This window comes from Microtus pennsylvanicus, chromosome 20 (genome assembly GCF_037038515.1).
Source record: "Microtus pennsylvanicus isolate mMicPen1 chromosome 20, mMicPen1.hap1, whole genome shotgun sequence".
NCBI lineage: Eukaryota > Metazoa > Chordata > Mammalia > Rodentia > Cricetidae > Microtus > Microtus pennsylvanicus.
Window position 1 is genome coordinate 3,795,894 of NC_134598.1, and position 20,392 is coordinate 3,816,285.

The 20,392-nt window shown below is 42.6% G+C and overlaps 1 protein-coding gene across 1 annotated transcript in view; it reads left to right on the forward strand.

Moving 5' to 3' along the window:
• Window positions 1–20,392, forward strand: part of Nup107 (nucleoporin 107) — a 43,434-nt gene that overhangs the window by 1,385 nt on the left and 21,657 nt on the right. The window contains exons 2-12 of the mRNA XM_075954712.1: window positions 409–500; window positions 909–995; window positions 2,490–2,605; window positions 4,629–4,773; window positions 8,235–8,338; window positions 10,707–10,834; window positions 11,418–11,466; window positions 14,255–14,326; window positions 14,707–14,795; window positions 17,376–17,454; window positions 19,595–19,708. Of these exons, the coding sequence (XP_075810827.1) occupies window positions 409–500; window positions 909–995; window positions 2,490–2,605; window positions 4,629–4,773; window positions 8,235–8,338; window positions 10,707–10,834; window positions 11,418–11,466; window positions 14,255–14,326; window positions 14,707–14,795; window positions 17,376–17,454; window positions 19,595–19,708 (1,075 nt within the window). The remainder of the gene's footprint in view (window positions 1–408; window positions 501–908; window positions 996–2,489; window positions 2,606–4,628; window positions 4,774–8,234; window positions 8,339–10,706; window positions 10,835–11,417; window positions 11,467–14,254; window positions 14,327–14,706; window positions 14,796–17,375; window positions 17,455–19,594; window positions 19,709–20,392) is intronic.

Sequence of the window (20,392 nt, forward strand, 5' to 3'; positions counted from 1 at the left end):
ATGTAGTTCAGTTTAGATTGCAGGTGAGAGTCTGACCTAACACCTACCTGTGGTCACGCAGCTAACTCAGCACTGTTTTAGAGACTGCGCAATCTTTGCAGAGAATTCTTCAGTTAAGCAGCCCTTTGATCTACGGGGCGAAAGATTTGCCTTCATGAAGCAGATGCTGTAGTACAGATTTCAGGTTCTGAAATAACTGCCTAGGAAACAGACCATTGTGGTACGAGAAAGTGAAGGAGGGGGCTCATAGCTGAGCATTCAGTGGGATTTGGTAGAGTGATCAAGACTTAGAAATAGGGTATTCCTGCCAAAACATTTAAGGCTTGACTAATGGAGTGACCTGTCCCCTGACTGACTCAGGATCCTTTGCTCTAAATACTGTCTAAGAGCTTAATTATACCATTTTAGGAGTATCTTCGGGGAGATGTCGTCCCCTGTGATCCGGGAGGCAGAAGTGACACGGACTGCCAGAAAGCAAAGTGCTCAAAAAAGAGTCTTAAGTATCCTTTGTATTTTAAGAATTATACCAATTGCAGAATGCTTTGACTCAGTGTTGCAGGATTTTGTTTGATGCATTAAAACTTAACTGTGGTAAAATCGGTGATAGCCCTTCACGGGTGTTTTACTTGATGGCTTTATGCTCTCAGTGGACTTAGTGCATTCGGGTTTCTGTTTCTCCGACTAGTATGTCATTGTAGCCAACTAATAGTCAGTACATGTTAATCTACTTCCAACCTGGGAATTTAATGGCAGAGGGAATTAATAGCTGTGTACACAGGAGGGGTGGTAGTGATAAAATTCTTTGTTCTTGAAGAAAGGTATTCATGCATCTTGTGTAGTAAATCTTTGGTTACCATTACTGATTTTTTTTCCCTCCACATAAAAAATTTTCCTTAATTCTTCCTAAGTTCAGGCTAACCAAGATGAAAATTTTGGTAACACTACACCAAGAAGCCAAATGATTCCTCGAACTCCAAGCTCATTTCGACAGCCTTGTAAGATTCTTGTTTCTGCTTTTAAATTATTTAATAGTCATAATACCAGCTAACATTTATATAATTTACATAATAAGATATGTAGCTACAGTATCAAGAAGCATAAATAATAATTACAGTTATCTGAACTCTTGTGAGCAAGGACTGTATTTGTTGTTGTTGTTGTTTCAAGACAGGGTTTCTCTGCAGCGTTGGAGCTTGTCCTGGAACTAGCTCTTGTAGACCAGGCTAGTCTTGATTGAACTCACAGAGATCCACCTGCCTCTGCCTCCCAAGTGCTGGAATTAAAGGCATGTGCCACCGCTGCCCAGCCACAAGGACTGTATTTTATATCAATACATAGTAATGACATATTATACCTGCTTTTCCAAGCTAGAAGGTGGACTGGAGAAGCCAGTGTGAGAGGGTGCTTTTACTAGGCAATGAAAACAGAGTTCAGACATCAGGCGGTTTGCTCTGAAGTCCAGGCCCACTACACTGTATACCTCGCTGTGCTCTCTGAAGTCAGACGAGGAAGGACCTGCTGACTGGCACCTCCTCGGTTTTTCTAATTTTAAGTCTGTGCAGTTACATTCATATTGAAAATACCTTTTATTTCTTTTTTTTTTTTTTTTTTTTGGGTTTTTCGAGACAAAGTTTCTCTGTGGTTTTGGAGCCTGTCCTGGAACTAGCTCTTGTAGACCAGGCTGGTCTCGAACTCACAGAGATCCGCCTGCCTCTGCCTCCCGAGTGCTGGGATTAAAGGCGTGCGCCACCACCGCCCGGCAATACCTTTTATTTCTATGTATAGTGTTTTGTGTTTATGTAATATAGGCGCATGTATATATGCATGTTCCTGTGTTGTCTGGGGAGTATGTGTGCCTGTGGTTGAACCTTGGGTATTATTCCCCAGGAGCTGGCCAGCCTTTTTTTGTTTTGTTTTTTTTGTTTTTGTTTTTGTTTTGTTTTGTTTTTGTTTTGCAAGCTCTTGTAGACCAAGCTGTCTTCGAACCGCCTGCCTCTGCCTCCCAAGTGCTGGGATTAAAGGCGTGTACCACTGCCTGGCTTGATTTATTGCTTTTATTTTCCACTTTTTTCTTTTTTTTTTTTCTTTTTTGGTTTTTCAAGACAGGGTTTCTCTGTAATAGCTCTGACTGTCTTGTGACTCACTATGTAGACCAGGTTGGCCTCAAACTCAAAGAGATCCACCTGCCTCTGCCTCTGCCTCTGCCTCTGCCTCTGCCTCTGCCTCTGCCTCTGCCTCTGCCTCTGCCTCCGCCTCTGCCTCCCAAGTGCTGGGATTAAAGCTGTGTGCCGCCCCACCTGGGCTTTCTGATTTATCTAGACTGTCTGACTGGAACTCTGGGTCTTCCTGTTTCCTCTCCCCAACCTTACCTGGGTGCTAAGGATCACACTCAGGCCCTCAGCACTTTACTGACTGAGCCCCTTGAAAAGGATATTTTGTTGCTCATTTCCTTACTTTGTGTTGATGGTATCCTGACCTTTCCCTTGTAGTTACTCCACCAAGTCGAAGCTTACTAAAACACCCGGATATTTCCTGCATTCTTGGAACAGACGGGAGGTCCCCCCGGCACACACAGTCTTCTGGGTTCTTGGGAAATCTGTCCATGGTATGTGTAAATAAATGTACTTTAATACTTGGCTTAAAAGCCTTTTAATGAAAGTTGAAGTTATATTCATCAGGAAAGGTTGTGTGGAGTGGCATAATTGGGTTACATTTGAACAAAATCAAACGTTGGGATAGGAAATGACAGCAGTGACATTTAGATACAGGTAAAATACCTGAACCCGGCTGTTTGCTAACCAGATGAAATGTGTCTAAAACTGTTGATGGCAGTTTAAAGCCAAACCCTGTCTTGTTGGTGGTTTTGTTATTCTAAGACAGCTCTCACAAAAATGTTTGTTTAACAACAGGGTTTCTTTGGGGGGGTTGGGGGGGATGGGTTAGGGGGTGAGACGGTTTTTCTGTAGCTTTGAAGCCTGTCCTGGAACTAGCTCTTGTAGACCAGGCTAGCTTTGAACTCAGAGACCCACCTGCCTCTGCACCCAAGTGCTGGGAGTAAAGGAGTGTGCCACCACCACCTGGCTGTTTTAAATTACAAAGAAGCCTGAAGAGGTGGCTCAGTGGGATGATACCTGCTTGCCTCACACGCTTAGGACATGAGTTCAGATCCCCAGCACTATTGTAAAAGCTGTGTGTGCCAACACCGCAACCCTAGAACTGGAGGCTTTAGGGTGTGGGTGCATGGGAAGAGACTGGGCTAAAACAGTGAGCTGCAGATTTAGGGAAAGACCCTATCTTAAAATGAAGTGACGAGCCAGGGGATGGCAGTCACGCCTGTAATCCCAGCACTGGAGACAGACAGCTGCAGAGTGAGTTCCAGGACAGCAGGTCTACACAGAGAAACTCTATCTCAAAATGAAACGAAACAAAACCCGAAACAGGAAAGTGACTATTACAAGATGAGAGACATCATAAGGAAGAAGAAGGATCCGCCTGTGGGCTCGGACGGTAGGCAGTTCCCGAATTGAACTGAATTAGTGGACCCCCACCTGCGTCTGCCTCTGAATTGGTTCTTGACTTTTAAGAAAATCCACTTCTCCACGTGTGGTGACCGGAGTGGTCTGTGTTGTGAAAGTACAAGAGAAGCTAAGCTGTGGTTTTCTGTTCAAGACAGAAGAGAACACTTTAGGGAAGGACGAGACAGTGTCTAGGAATCACTCTGGCGCGGTATGGAAACAGCAGAAGACATGTTATATACACTGTAATGAGTGGTGGCTTCTCCTGGTTATTGAATATACCAGCTAGGGAAATATGCATTATGTTGAAAAAGGAAACAAAAACTATGCTATATTAGTGGACTCATAATGCATATTTAATTACAGAATCAAAATTGTTCTGTCTTTGGCATTGTAGTTTATTAAACAGGCATGGAGATTTTTATGCACATAGGAAGTTTTCTGGACTAGTTATTTCCTGAAGGGTAGTTTTTGCCTTTTAACTTTTCTTTGTTAGAAGTTAAACTCATCTTTTTCCCACCCCACCCCCTTTTGGGAATCAGAGCCGGGGTCTCAATGGTGGTGTATGCCTGATATCCCAGTGCTTTGGGGATAGAGTCAAGAGGGTCAGAAGTTCAAGGTCATCCTTAGCAAATAGTGCTTGGAAGTGGGCTTGAGCTACCTCAGACCTGTTGTTGTGGCCAGGCAGCGGTGGTGCACACCTTCAATTCTAGCACTAGGCAGGCAGATCTTTGTGAATTCAAGGCCAGCCTAGTCTACAAGAGCTAGTTCCAGGACAGGCTCCAAAGCTACAGAAAAACCGTCTCACCCCCTAACCCCACCCCCACCCCCCAAAAAATCCTGTTGTTAAACAAACATTTTTTAAAAGCTAAAAGAATTATCCTCAGATATTGGTATGGGGAGATGGCTCAGATGAAAATGGTGTATAGACATGCATGCAGGCAAAACATCCAAACACGTAAAATAGAAAATAAAGAAAACTTGGAGCTTCTTTAATAAGGTTATAGTCTTTTGAAGTTAAAAATATATAAGGTGGGAGGGGACTATATTCATTATTATTTGCTTATTGATAGTAGGCTTATTCCTTATTCCTTTATTTGTTTAATTTTTCAGGTAACTAATCTGGATGACAGTAACTGGGCAGCAGCATTCTCATCCCAGCGTTCAGGGTTCTACACAAATTTGGAGCCCCACAGTGTAACCGAGGACGTAAACCTAAGTGCCGTTATGTTACGTGAAGACGACCCTGGAGAGGCTGGTAAACGGCTTTGAGATTTAAGTAGCTTATTACTTCACTGAGATCAAGAAAAACTATTTTTGAACATCATCAAAATGTTTTTTTTTTTTTTTTTTTTTTTGTTGCTGCTGTTGGTTTGGTTTTTGGTATTTATTTATTTATTTAGCTGGGCATAGTGCTATAGGCCTATGATCCAGGCAAACGCAGGTGAATCTCTGTGGGTTTGAGATTAGCATAGTCTATGTAGCTGGTACGGTCTTGCAAAATTCTAGACACTAAGAAGTCTACAATGAAGGCATTGCAAGGTTAGATCTTTTAAGGCCTGCTTCTTTCCTTGGCTCGCAGGTCACCCCTTTCCTCCCTCATCTTTCTTGGTCCTCCTCCTATTGTATAGTTTTGTTAAGGTAATTAGTCACAGGTGTCTTTTTTTTAATGTGCTTGGATGTTTTGCCTACATGTATGTCTGTGCACCAGTTGTGTACCTGTGGAGTACCTGTGGAGGTCAGAAAAGAGCATTTTATTTCCTGGGACTGGAGTATACAGGTGGTTATGAGCAGCTGTGTGGAAGCTGGGGCTTGAATCGGGCCCTATAGAAGAGCAGCCAGCTTTGCTTTCTTAACTGCTGAACCATCTCTCCAGCCCCATTTGTGAGAAGATGGAGAGCCTTGTCTTAGTACTCATTTTGAATCTTGCCATTTTAATACAAATAGCAGACCAGTAGATTGCTAGTCAGTTCTCATCTTTATTGTTTGTCACTTGGAGAACTCCTTTTTATTTTTTGTTTAGATTTAAAGCTAGCATTGTTGATATGTTTGAATCTGAGGCAATGATCTTGGTTTTCAGGTGGTATTATAACTTGCTAGTTTGGGCTGGTTATTCCTCTTCCCCATGGGAATGTTTTTGCTTGTAGAGTCTATACTAAGCATGAATATGTGGTGTTTTCATCTTTACCTTCATCGTAACTAGCACAGATGATAAACACTGACTCCTGTCATGGCCATTAAATTGTTAAGGTAATTATTCCCATTTTAGAAGAAAGGAAGCTGCTACCCGAAGAGATGACTTGCTTGACAGCATTTGGCCAGGCAGTGGTGATGCCAGGCGGGAGCGAAGCAGTTTGATTCCAGAGCATCCATTGGTAGCCACAGCATCCGTGTAGTATTTTTTTTTTTCGAGACAAGGTTTCTCTGTGGCTTTGGAGCCTGTCCTGGAACTAGCTCTTGTAGACCAGACTGGTCTCGAACTCACAGAGATCCGCCTGCCTCTGCCTCCCGAGTACTGGGATTAAAGGCGTCCGATTTCCAAGTAATGTATGTGTTGAGTGACTCAGAAATAGTTTCCATTTATGGATACAGCAGTTCCATTTAAAGACCGACTTTAAATATCATGCAGGTAATAGCTGATTGTCTGCCTTTCCCCCATTAGAGCATGCTATGTGGTCCTCACCTCACTCTCAGCTGCTTTGTTGTTAGACACTTAAAATATATTCAGATATTCTGAAATTTGACACCCCCTCCCTTTTGGTAATAATTGAAAATACGGGAAATTCTAGGACAGACTTTGGGTTCTTTAAGAAGATATAAGAAAATTAAAAGTATATAAGCTGGGTTATATAATTAATTTAAATTTGTACATCAGTATAAGAGTGGAGTAAAAAGGCAGTTGATGAAAATGTACGTTTGATAAGGAGTTAATGTTCAAAATATATATAGAACTCCTAGCTGGGTATGGCTCACACCTATAAATCCCAGCACTCTTCATGCTGAGACAGGAGGATCGCTGTGAGTTCAAAGTTATCATGAGCTACGGAGTGAAACTTCGGAATCCCACACACAAAACAGCTTTTCTAGCTGTTCAACAACAGGTCTTCAGTGCAATGAAGATCTAGTGTCAAATCCCCTGTGTGACCCAACATTAGGAGGGACAAGCAAAAATAAGAGTTTAAGGCCAACCTTGACTATGTAGCAGAATTGTGACAGCTTGGGTTACATGAAACTTAAACACCATTAACAAAAATATAATAAATTGGTGCTGGGTGTGGTGGCCGGCGTGTTTAATCTGCGCACTCAGCAGACAGAAGCAGAGATGGGTCTGAGTTTAAGGCTACACAGTAACTGATCTACATAGAAAGTTCCAGGCCAGCCAAAGCTCCCTAGTGAGCCTCTCTCAAAAAGTGTGGTGTGGTGTGGTGTGGTGTGGTGGTGGTGTGTGTGTGTGTGTGTGTGTGTGTGTGAGAGAGAGAGAGAGAGAGAGAGAGAGAGAGAGAGAGAGAGAGAGAGAACCAAACAACTCAGGAAATAACAACTGCTAGTAAAAATGGAGAAATCTAAACATTCCTATAGTCCAGCACTTGAGAGATAGAAGCAGGAGGATTCCTACATGTGTGGGGCCAGCTGGGCTCCAGGAGATGCTGCCTTGGGGAATTATAGTATGCTCCACTTTCATGAGGTACTTAAAGTGGTTACACTACAGAGACTAAGAAGAGTGATGGTTGCCAGGGGAAATCTGGGTTGTGAAAAGAAGAGTTCTGTGGATGGGTGTTGGTGGAGGCAGCACCTCAATGGGTATAGCAGCAAGCTGCTTGGCCACCCTGTTCCTTTCCTGGCCATCCAGATCCCTGAAATAATCACACAGAAACTGTATTAATTCAATCATTGTTCTAGCCTCTTACATATTAATTTAACCCATTACTATTAATCTGTATATTGCCACATGACTGTGGCTTACCAGCTCTGTCTTGCTGCTTCCAGGGCTCCATGGCTTCTCTCTGACTCCGCCCTTCTTTCTCCCAGCAGTCAGCCTAGCTTTCCGTGCCTACCTAAGTTCTGCCTTGCTATAGGTTCAAAGCAGCTTTTTTTATTCATTAATGGTAATCACAGCATACAGAGGGAAATCCCACATCAAATGGGAATGTATGCACTTAAAAAAAAAAGTTAAAAAAACTTTGTAAAGTTTTTGTTGTTTGTTTTGTTTTTGAGACAGAGTTATCTCTGTGTAACTCTGGCTGTCCTGGAACTCCCTTTGTAGACCAGGCTGGTCTTGAACTCAGAGATCCACCTGCCTCTGCCTCCTGAATGCTGGGATTAAAGGTGTGTACCACCAGTGCCCAGCTAAAGACTTGTAATTTTTTTTTTAAATTGTATTTGTGTGAATGTTTTGCCTATGTGTATGTATGTGCACCACATGAGTGCCTGGTGTCCTTGGAGTTCAGAAGAGGGTGTTAGATCCCTGGAACTGCAGTTACAGATAATTGTGAGCGTTTGTGTGGTGTGGCTTCTGGAAACCAAACCTGGGTCCTCTGTAAGGACAGCAAGTACTGCTGACCACTGAGCCATCTCTACAGTCCCGAGTCACTAGTTCTTAAAAATACAGTTGTGCTGGAGGGAGGGAAAAGACTTATAGCTGTTTTTATGGTTTGAAACCAGTAGGATTCCTTAAAATATGTCACTCACTCTTTGTTCCTTTTTGTCTCGTTACTTTAGCATCCATGAGTATGTTCTCTGATTTCCTGCAGTCTTTCCTGAAGCACTCTTCAACCACAGTGTTTGATCTTGTAGAAGAGTATGAAAATATCTGTGGTAGTCAGGTAACTATTTCCATTCCATGGTTCAGTGCTTGTATGTTATCCTGCTAATTCCTGTTCTGTGCTTCTCGGGTGCAGGGAAACCGGTCAGAGGACCTCTGCTTTTTACGTATTCCAGGTCCATACAAGATTTATTTGGAGGAAAAGAGAAATCAGCTTCTTAAAAAGAAAAGTCTGAGGCTGGAGAGCCAGCTCAGTTAGTTAAGGTTGACTGTAATCACGGAGGTCTGAGTTCAGAATCAAACATCCAGAAAATGGAATTTCATTCTGTGGAGAGATGAGTTCTCGAGTCATAGAGACACAGAAACCTTAAATACAGTCTGTTAAGTGAAAGAAGCCTGTCTAAAAAGCTGTATGACATGATTCGAACTGTGTGATAGTCTGGAAAGGCACAGTAAGATCGTGTCAGGATTGGTGGCTGCCAAGGGCTTAGCGAGGCAGGAAGGAGAGAAGCTGTTCTCTGTGGTACTGTAACAGTGGATGCATCTCATTAGACATTTCTCAAAGCCCGTGGATGCCACCATATGTGAGTCCTAATGTAAACTGTGAGCTTTGGGCTGAGAGATTGACTGATGGTAATAATGCACCCCCTCATTGCAAGACCTGATAATGAGGTGGTCCTGCAATGTGGGAGCAGTATTGGGTTCCCTAGCTTTTGTTCTGTTTTATAAACAAGAAAAAACTTCAGAAAAGCGGAATGTTGGCATGGGAAACAGCCCAGCCACTAAAGTGCTTGTCGTGCCAGTGTGAGGCCCTGAGCTCAGCACACGGCCGAGGTGTGGTGTGAAGAGGATGCCAGGGAAAAGGCAGCTGCATTGCTGTCTGCCTGGCCAGCCTAGCTGGGCAGTGAGCTCTAGGTTCAGGAAGACACAGTCTTCTCAAAAATTATGGTGGAAAACTGGGTCTGGTGACACACGCCGTTAATTCCAGCACTTGGGAGGTAGCAGCAAGCTGATCTCTGAGCTCAAGGCCAGTCAGGGTTACATACTGAGACCCTGCCTCAGTGAATAAAGTGAGAATGTTAGAGACACTCTAAATGGACTCGACCTCCACACGCATACCTCCACCTGCACAGACATGGAAACGTACAGCCCACACACCTGCACTCCAACATCAGAACACTGGTAGCCAGAATATCTTTTATTTTATGAAAGGGAGCGTGTGGAGGTCAAAGGACGACTTGTGGGAGTCGGTTCTTCTACTGTGTGGGTCAGGCCGGTAGGCTTGGCATCAGACACTGTTTCCAAATAGAGCACCTGTCTCAATGAGCCCTCAGTTGAGGGTTCAATAAATGAACAGTCTACAGATGATGCTTTTCCTAAGGGCGGCTAAGTCAGTGTGACTCTGTTTCCTAGTGAGGATGCCCTGTTTCGCAGTGCGCCTGCATGGATCACTCGCCACTTTACACAGGGTTCCTTGCTTCCAGGCCTTCACCTTCCTCAAACAGCTTTGTGTCTTTCCAGGGAAATATTTGTATAGTTTCCATTAATTCTCTTCTGCCTCAGTTCCAGGATGGGTTCCAGTCACCAATTAAAGAAAGGAGGAACTTTGGAAGTTTTGTTTAGAAATAACACGTTTTGGTACCAATCATTAAGAAAATTGTTTCTTGGTTTGTTACATGTCCTAAATTTTTCAGACATAATTTTAAGATAGTAATTTTTACTGGTTTATATGATTTTATAAAGTATAAATTTAACTTATCCTGGGTAGATATATATAGAGAAAAAAATATATACTTGTGGTTACTGTTGTTGAATCTAAAATTTACAAAAGTAAGTTCTAGGACAGCCTGGGCTGTTAGAGAGAAACCTTGTCAGGAAGGAGGCGAGGGGATTGTATGTCTATATACTGCACGGCATTCCTGTTAGTACTCTGTAGTAACTAGTAACTATACTAACTAGTCAGGAAGGAGGCGAGGGGGTTGTATCTCTATATACTGCACGGCATTCTTGTTAGCACTCTGTAGTAACTAGTAACTATACTAACTAGTCAGGAAGGAGGCGAGAGGGTTGTATGTCTATATACTGCACGGCATTCCTGTTAGTACTCTGTAGTAACTAGTAACTGTACTAACTAGTCAGGAAGGAGGCGAGAGGGTTGTATGTCTATATACTGCACGGCATTCTTGTTAGCACTCTGTAGTAACTAGTAACTGTACTAACTAGTCAGGAAGGAGGCGAGGGGGTTGTATCTCTATATACTGCACGGCATTCTTGTTAGCACTCTGTAGTAACTAGTAACTGTACTAACTAGTCAGGAAGGAGGCGAGAGGGTTGTATGTCTATATACTGCACAGCATTCTTGTTAGCACTCTGTACTTAAACACAAAGATACTAGTAACAGTCTCTTTACATCTGTGTTTTCAATTTAGGTGAATATACTGAGTAAAATAGTGAGCCGAGCAACCCCTGGACTGCAGAAGTTTTCAAAGACAGCCAGTATGCTCTGGCTTCTTCAACAAGAGATGGTCACTTGGAGGCTGCTTGCCTCTTTGTATAGGTAAAGTTGTGTAGAGCTCCTAAGTGAAATGAGCACAAGGTGACAAGCCAATTAGACAAATTAAATTAAATTTAGTGAGAGATATGTTTTGATAGGTTTGCTAATCTTGAGATTTATCATTTCTAGTACTTTAGGTGTCGAGAGTCATTAATGAAAAGGGGGCCTACCAGGACATAAAGCTGGTAGCTATAGAATAAATCAGTCTTCGGCCATACAAAGTAATATACTCCTGTAGCCTCAGGAGGCCAAGGCAGAAGGATCGAAAGTTTGAGGCACGTGGGACCAACGCAGAAAGCAGGGAGAGACTTGTGGCTTTGGTTATATTATGAAATATTGAAAGAAAACCATGATTAATTTTGCCATATGGCCTTAGCAGGTGCCATTAAAGGCTACAGTAGTAGCTACAGTTTTGTCACGATTAGGTTAATCATATGTCTACTGCTACATCTAGTAAATTAAATGTGGTGATTAAGTTATTTGGCAGCTTATTTGTTTCTGCCTAGTAGAGTGTGGAACAGCTTAAAACGCAATTTCATACAGATGTGTAAAATAAAGCTTTTTCATTTTGTGTCATTTTCCCCAGAGACAGAATACAGTCTTCATTAGAAGAGGAAAATATGTTTGCAGTTGCTGTAAGTTTCCCATTAATTTTTTTCCATTAGGGGTGCTTACAGTTAGATGATTGGATTTTCAACCCTCGTTTTGCATTTCCCATTTTAAAAAATTTAAAAGTATGTAAAAGACACTCAAAGTAATCAAATATTAATATTTGTGGGTAAAGGTAGAAGTTCTTTTTTATCCCTTTACTTCTTTAACGTCATAACTTGGTTTGTGTCGTCGTATGTGCATAATTATAATCAAGCTACTCATGTATAATTTGGTTTGTTTTTTTGTTTTGCTTTTTTGAGACAAGGTCTAGATGGCCTCAAAGTCACCATCCTGTTGTTGGGATTTTAGGTGTGCACCACCACACCACATAGCCTTTATTGTTTAAATTTAGTTACTTCTTTATTAGTGAGCATTTTTGAGACAGTCTCCGAAGTATAAGCTGGCATAGTACTGTCTGTGGGGGACCTTGAACCGATCTTGGTCTTCAGCTCAGAACTGTTGGGATCACAGGGGGCCCTGCAGCCCCAGCAGCCCCTGCAGCCCCTGCAGCCCCAGCAGCCCCTGCAGCCCCTGCAGCCCCTGCAGCCCCTGCAGCCCCTGCAGCCCCTGCAGCCCCAGCAGCCCCAGCAGCCCCAGGCCTTACACATGCTCAGCAAGCGCCCTCCCCACGGCGCTGCATCGCATCCCAGCCCACAGTTTTCTTGTTTGCTTTTGAAAATTTGTTAATAATAAATGTGTATGATACTTCTAATAATTTTATATGGGGCTATTTTTTTCTGTCCCTTAACCTCTTATTTTTATTTGTATATAAAGATATAAATGTATCATAACTGTTTGAGATATTTTACTTCTAGAGGAAAATATCTCATTTTAATATGTGAGTTCTCAGTCACTGGGGAGAGGGAAGTTTTGTCTGCTAATAGTTTGAATGGGGACTAGGTAGGGGACTGGATATGGTTTTGGGTTTGGTATGTTTAGGGATCAGATCTGCTGCTGCTGTCCCTCTACCTACCCCAGAGCTACAGCCCCAGCCTCTGTTTTTGTTTTTACTTTTGAGATAAAGTATAGTTATTGTAGCCCAGGCTACAAATACTTTCAATTATTTTATAATTTTATGCATTTTTGCCTGTATACTTATCTATGCACTACATGTGCCTGGGGATTCCCTGAAACTGGCGTTATGGACAGTGATGAGCCACCATGTAGGAACTGCTGAGCCATCTCTCCAGACCCTGTATTCTAAATTTTAAAGCAAGTGTTGTTATTTATCAGGCATATAGTTTAACCAACTAACCTATTGCATTGGTGTCATCATTTTCTTTCAATTAAAAAATTATTTTGAGCCGGGCGGTGGTGGCGCACGCCTTTAATCCCAGCACTCGGGAGGCAGAGGCAGGTGGATCTCTGTGAGTTCGAGACCAGCCTGGTCTACAAGAGCTAGTTCCAGGACAGGTTCCAAAACCACAGAGAAACCCTGTCTCGAAAAACAAAAACAAAAAAAAAACAAAAAAAAAAAAATTATTTTGAGGGGGCTGGAGAGATGGCTCAGTGGTTAAGAGCATTGCCTGCTCTTCCAAAGGTCCTGAGTTCGATTCCCAGCAACCACATGGTGGCTCACAACCATCTGTAAAGAGGTCTGGCGCCCTCTTCTGGCCTTCAGGCATACAGACAGAATATTGTATACATAATAAATAAATATTAAAAATGGGAAAGTTTAAAAAAAATTATTTTGAGATTTATTTTTATTTTATGGATTTGCCTACCATATATCTGTGTCCCACCTGTGTGTCTGGTGCCTGGTGAGGTCAGAAGAGGGTGTTGGATTCCCCTGGAACTGGGGTTAGGTTGTGAGCCCCATGTGGAGGCTGGGAATTGAACCCCAGTCCTCGGCAAGAGCAGCAGGTTCTCTTAACTGCCGAGGCACCGCTCCAGCCTCTGACTTTCTTTCAGTCAGGCTTTACTGTGCAGCGTAGGCTTTGTACCCTGATCCTTCTGCCACAGCTCCTGCGTATCTGGACCGCAGGGAGTCCCCACGTCGGTTTCCACAGCCTTGGGTAGCGCTTAGGTTTTATTGCCTGTTAACTTCAGCTGCTCTAAATGAAAATACTTGAAAGTTCTGAAATACTCGTTTTCTGGTATGGAGACGTGACTACAGTCAGCTCTTCATATTTTGAGGAGGGGAGCTGTTTTGTAAGCTTGGATAGCCTTGAATTCTCGACTAGCCTCCTGCTTCCGCCTCCTGGCTGCTGAGATCATAGCGTGCTGCAGAGTGACCAGCAACCTTTCTTCTCTCTGTGTGTGCATGTCTGTGCATGCTTCTCTGAAATACCATGTCCCAGTCAGAGACAGAACTTTAAGATTTCAAGTATAACTAAATTTTCAGGTAAAAAGTAAACAGTGTATAGTTTAAATTTTTTTTTTTATAAATAACTTAGGGAGCCAGAAGGTGGTGGTGCAACCCTCAGGAGTCAGAGGAATGCAGATCCCTGAGTTGAAAGCCAGCCTGGTCTACAGATCAGATTCTAAGATAGCAGGGCTACCCTGAGAAACCCTGTCTTGAAAAACCTAAATAAATAAATAAAATAAAAGATATATACATATATATATATTACATATAAAGTCAGGCATGGTGATTCATGCCTTTAATACAGCACTTGGGAGACAGAAGCAGTCAGATCTCCACAGTGAGCTCCAGGTCTGAGAACGAAAGGAAAGCCCTGTGGAGTGGAGGTAAATGACCTATTTGTAGCTGACCCTTCTGAAGTCTTGCGCACCCTCCTCTCTCCCCTCCTTTAACTGTTTCTGTCCCAGGCTGTCAACGGCAGCGAGAAGACAGTTGTGGAAGCGTTGTTTCAGAGGGACTCACTGGTCCGACAGAGTCAGGTGCGTTCTTCAATTATTTCTTTAAAGAAACGTGGAGGAAAGGCAATGACATACGGAGTACTGCAGTTTTGTTTCTTAACTTACCTCTTTTTTTAATATCCTTTCTACATGATTTTTTTTAGATGTAATTAAAAGAAATTTGGGATACTGGTCTGCAACTTTTAAATAACAGCCTTTGTGTTTTCAGGGACAGACTATTAAAAATAGCATTATTCCTATAGGAAAAAATACTATCATTGGATGTTTATCTTTAAAAGTGAAAATGGTGGTTGGGAAAAGCTATTATTTGATACCAAAACTTTAGATTAAGGGTGGAAGTACTATTAAAACATATTTTAGAGTTAAAATGATCTTTATTTATTTTTTTGTTTCTTTCGTAGCTCGTGGTAGATTGGTTAGAAAGTATTGCCAAAGATGAAATTGGAGAATTTTCTGATAATATTGAGTTTTATGCAAAATCAGTATATTGGTGAGTAACTAAGTGTTTAGATTTAAGAACATTTTTTATGCCAGATGTTGTAGCACATGCCTTGATCCTTTCAGAGGCAGAGGCAGATGGGTTGCTGAGTTTGAGTTCAGCCTGGTCTACAGGGGGAGTTCCAGGACAGCCAGAGCTACACAGTGAGACTCTTTCTCAAAAAAAAAAAAAAGAAAGAAAGAAAGAAAGAAAAAGAGCAAATAAAAAAAAATAAAACCAAACCAACATCAAAAAGAATGTTTTTTATTCTTTGACAATTTCATGTATGTACTGAGAATCGGAGGAAATAAGACCTTTGGGGAAATTGTTAATAAAACTTAATGAATAAGCCAGGCATAGTGGCACATGCCATTAATCCCAGCACTCGGGAGGCAGAGGCAGGTGGATTCTGTGAGTTTGAGGCCAGCCTGTTTCCAGGCCAGCCAGGGCTACATAATGAAACCCTAACTTAGGGGAAAATTAATGAATGGAAGATAGTAATGAGTCCTATCTTTGGGCAGACCGGGCAAGAGACTTAAGAGATAGAGGAAACCTGTAGTCCTAGCTGCTTGGGATGCTCAAGCAAAGGACCTGAGCCCCAGAGTTAAGGCCAGCCTGGCCAGCATAGCAAATGCCTGTCTGAAGAAAGGGAGGAAGGACAAAAGAAGGAAAGAGATCAAAGGGAAAAAATCCAGTGTACACATATTCTAAATAAGAACAGCACGGGGGCTGGAGAGATGGCTCAGTGGTTAAGAGCACTGCCTGCTCTTTCAAAGGTCCTGAGTTCAATTCCCAGCAACCACATGGTGGCTCACAACCATCTGTAATGAGATCTGTGCCCTCTTCTGGCTTTTCAGGCAGAGTACTGAGAATACTGTATACTTAATAAATAAATAAATCTTAAAAAATAAATAAATAAATAAATAAATAAGAACAGCACAAAATTCCTGAAAAAGTAAAGTGTTTGCATAAAAGAGTATCATCAGCTCAGGAGGTTGAAGAGGGAAGTCTCTGAATTCAAGGTCAGACTGGGCTACTGAAATTCCCTCTTAAAAACAGAGAGAAGAAATAGTTCAGTAATTGTTTTTTCTGAAAGAGAAGTTGAGAGGAGGGTAAATTTACCTGAAAGACTTTTACAACTTTTTTTGTGAGCTGGTCTCCATTTCTTAAAGCTTTAGTGATACAGAACCTAAACAGGCCCCTAAACTTAAGAGATTCTTTGGTTTTTACCAAGGCATCACAACTGAGGAGCTGGATTGTGTTAACAAACTCTAGAAAAACATGTTCAAAAAGAATCACTTTGCATTGTGCCAGCCGTAAATTTAACATAGGTTATAGTTCTGAATTTAAAAGCAATTCAAGATGCTTTAGATGGAAAACAGGAAGATATTATTCTAATTTGGTATTAATAAGTGTTTCATGAAAACTTTTTCATCAAAATTGAAAACCTCCGGGCTAGAGAGATGGTTCAGAGGTTAAGAGCACTGGCTGCTCTTCCAGAGGTCCCGAGTTCAGTTCCAGCAACCATATGGTGGCTCACACTCACCATAAGATCTGGTGCCCTCTTCGGCCATGCAGGCATACATGCGGGCAAAACACTGTATACACCATAAATAAGTCTTCAGGAAAAAAGATTGGAAACCTCTCATTTAAACACACAATGGATGTGGTCGTGCATGCCTTTAATTCCAACATATGAGAGGCAGAGGCAGAGGCAGAGGCAGATAGATTTCTATGAGTTTAAAACCAGCCTGGCCTACACAGTGAACTCTGGGCCATTCAAGGCTGCATAGTGAGACCCTGTCTCAGTAGAAAGAGAGAGACTATTAATAAGTGCGGATCCAGATGACTCTGATCAGAAGTCAGAGCGCATGTGCTCTTTCAGAACACCTGAGTTAATCTCTACCCATGTTGGGCGGTGTCTTAGGGGTTCTGTTGCTGTGAAGAGATGCCATGACCACAGAAACTCTTAGAGAAGAGAACATTTAATTGAGGTGGCAGCTCACCGTTGTAGAGGTCCATTTTCTGCATGGCGGAGAGCATGGAAGACATAGTGCTGGAGAGGTAGCTGAGAATTCTACCTCTTGATCTGAAGGCAACAGGAAGTGGCTTGAGCATATCTGAGACCTCAAAGCCCCCCTCCACAGGGACACACTTCCTCCAACAAAACCACACCTCCTAATAGTGCCAATCCCTTTGGGGGCCACTTTCTTTCAAACCACCACAGATGACTTAAAACCACCTGTAACTCCAGTCCAAAGGTCTCTGATTTACATATGCTGTACATGCATAGATAAAGAAGTGAGAGCTGGCGGGCACACCAGCTGGGCTTCATAATGAGCTGCAGGTCACCCAGGGCTCCACAGATCACAGTGAAAGGACTTAAACGTACGCCTCAGAAGCAGGCTTTGATTCGCCGTCACTCATCAAACTGCCGTTCTGGGTTAAGGACTTGGTGCAGTTTTCTACATTTGTTGTCTTTTTCTTGTTTTCAACACACAGGTGTACTTGGGGACAGGGAAGTGGGGTTTGTTGTTGCTATCTACAAAAAATTCAGTTTGCTCCTTTAGAAACTGATGTTTCTTCTTCCAGGGAGAATACCCTCCACACCTTAAAACAACGGCAGCTACTGTCTTACATAGGAGGCGTCCGGCCTCTTGTCACTGAACTGGTGAGTTCCAGGTAGGGTGGCAGCCTGAGACGAAACCCCGTGACCAGAGCAGCTCGGGAGAATGGGTTTGACTTCCACATCCATATCCCTGTTCATCAGAGGAAGTCAGGGCAGGATCCTGGAGGCAGGAGCTGATGCAGTGGCCATGGAGGGAGCTGCTTCCTGGCTTGCTCCCTTTGGCTTGTTCAGCCTGCTTTTTATAGAACCCAGGACCACCAGCCCAGGGGTGCCGCAGTGTCTGGGTCCTCCCCTATCAGTCACTAATTAAGAAAATGCCCTACAACCGTGTCCTTTTTTGGGGGGAAGGGAGCCTCAGGACAGTTTCTCTGTAGTTTCTGTCCTGAAACTCACTCCATAGACCAGGCTGGCCTCAAACTCATAGAGATCCGCCTGTCTCTGCTTCCGGAGTGCTGGGAATAAAGGTGTATGCCGCCACCGCCCGACCTACAGCTGTATCTTGTGGAGGCATTTTCTCAATTGAGGTTCCCACCTTTTGGATAACTCTAGTTTGTGTCTCAAATTGAGATAAAACTACCCAGAACAGGAAGTGTTCTTGGAAATGAAGGTTGTCTTTAAAGATAAATGATACCAAGCTGGGCAGTGGTGGCGCACGCCTTTGATTCCAGCACACGGGAGGCAGAGGCAGGCGGATCTCTTTGAGTTCAAGACCTGTATGGTCTACAGAGCTAGTTCCAGGACAGCCAGGACTGTTACACAGAGAAACCCCATCTTGAAAAAAACAGTGATATTTCCTAAGTGACATTAAAATGATTTTTGTTTGAAATTCATCATGATTGTGTGTGCTGTTTGTTTACCGCTAAAGTCTATATTAATGCTAAATGTTCAAAAACACAAATCTTGTGATAAGTAGGAATATGTTTAGAAGTTTGTAGATTTTTGTTTGTTTGTAAATCTTTGTTTTATTTATGCATCTGTGTATCTGTGTGGGTTGTGTGACCTTGTGAGTGCATATGCCTGCAGAGACCAGGACAGCCACCTGGAGTTGTAGGCAGTTGTGAGATGCTCAGCCTGGGTGCTGGGAACCAAACTCGGGTTTCTTGAACAAAACAGAATTGCCAATGTACTGGTAAGCCATCTTTCCAGCTCTGTTTTTGGTTTGGGTCCTCCCCCCCCCCCCTTGAGACAGGATCTTTCTGTGGTTCAGGCTGACTTTGAACTCGAGGCCCCTCCCGATCTTTCTGAGTGTCCTGGGATATTTTTACTTGTTTATAGTAACTAGTGTGTAGGGGTTTTTTTTGAAGGGGTGGATGTTGTATTTGTTTGGTTGTTTTGTTTTACACTACTGAGGATTGAGCCCATGTGCATACTGGGTAACCTCCCTACCACTGAGCTATGTCTCCAGCTCCGGTTATGCTTTATATGGGGGTAATCACAGGGAGTACTTAGTAACCGCGGGGAGCACTTAGTAATTCATCACAGAGAGCACTTAGTAATCCATCAGAGAGAGTACTTAGTAATCCATCACAGGGAGCACTTAGTAATCACAGGGAGTACTTAGTAATCCATCACAGGGAGCACTTAGTAATCACAGGGAGTACTTAGTAATCCATCACAGGGAGCACTTAGTAATCACAAGGAGTACTTAGTAAGCTCTTGCCCTGTGTTCTTAGGAAGTTCATGCTTTCAGTCAGACTAGAGCTCTTTCTTCTTTCATGTTTGTCCATGCTCCAGGTCTCGTCTAAGGATAGTGATGGAATAAGCTCAGATAATATAGTGTTAGCTGGTTGTACCGGGCTGGGATGGTGGTAGTCTATGCTTGGTCACTAGGTAGGCATACACCATGTTGGGCCAATGAGGCTGGGGCAGCAGACAAAGGGGTCTATTAGGAACCCTTGTAACACTTAATTTCTTTATTAACTAGATTTTAAAGGAATTTATTTCTGTATGTAAGTACCATATAGCTTCATCATGTCATGATTTTAAAAGGTGTATGTAAATGTATACAGGGTTAGGGTTTTGTAGCCCAAACGCTACATTAGAGCCTTGAGTTTGATCCCTGGCACCATACTCATGACTCGCTAAGGTGTAAGCAAGTGAACAAACAAAAAATTTAAACGTATGTAGGTTCCAAATATCTACAGTTAATGGTGAGGTTTTTGTTTTGTTTTGTTTTTTATAGGACCCTGATGCTCCCATTAGACAGAAAATGCCACTTGATGATCTGGATAGAGAAGATGAAGTTAGGTTACTCAAGTACCTTTTCACTCTGATCCGTGCTGGGATGACAGAAGAAGTGAGTCATGTGATTCTCTGCTTGCTCGGGTTCCAGCTGCCATGGACCTAAAGTTGGAAGAGTCCTCGTGGCCCCGGCTGTGCGTCCAGTGTGCTGTTTCTGCCTCCACGGGGCATGATCAGAAAAGCACATGGCTCTGAGGCTTGAGCAGTTCACTCTGGTTTCCAGAACTCTTAGCAGACTCTTCCACAAGCCAAGCTTTGCCTTACTTCGTTGCACTGTAGGCTCCGTTGGTTCTGCCATTTTTCCTTGGTTATGTTGAATTTAAGGAAATGTCAATGGACTAATTGAGTGATAGCTCTCTTCTCATTATAGAGAGAGACATTTAAGGGTTTTTTTGTTTTGTTTTGTTTTTGTTTTTCAAGACAGTTTAGAGTTTCTTGGCTGTCCTGGAACTCACTCTGTAGACCAGATTGGCCTCAAACTCATTTGCTTGCCTCTGCCTCCTGAGTGCTTGGAATAAAGATGTGTGCCACCACTGCCCAGCTTACAGACTTTTTTATAATAATTTTGTATTCCAAAAATCAAGGTCATCAAATCTATTTTATTTATTTTAAATTCCATATTAGTGAGTGAATGCCCTAGTACCCTAGTAGCAAGGCTAAAATGAAGAAAGAAAGAAATTACTAGAAAACTAAGGGGCTTGGGATAAGGCTCAGTTGATGAAGTGATTACCTCACATGT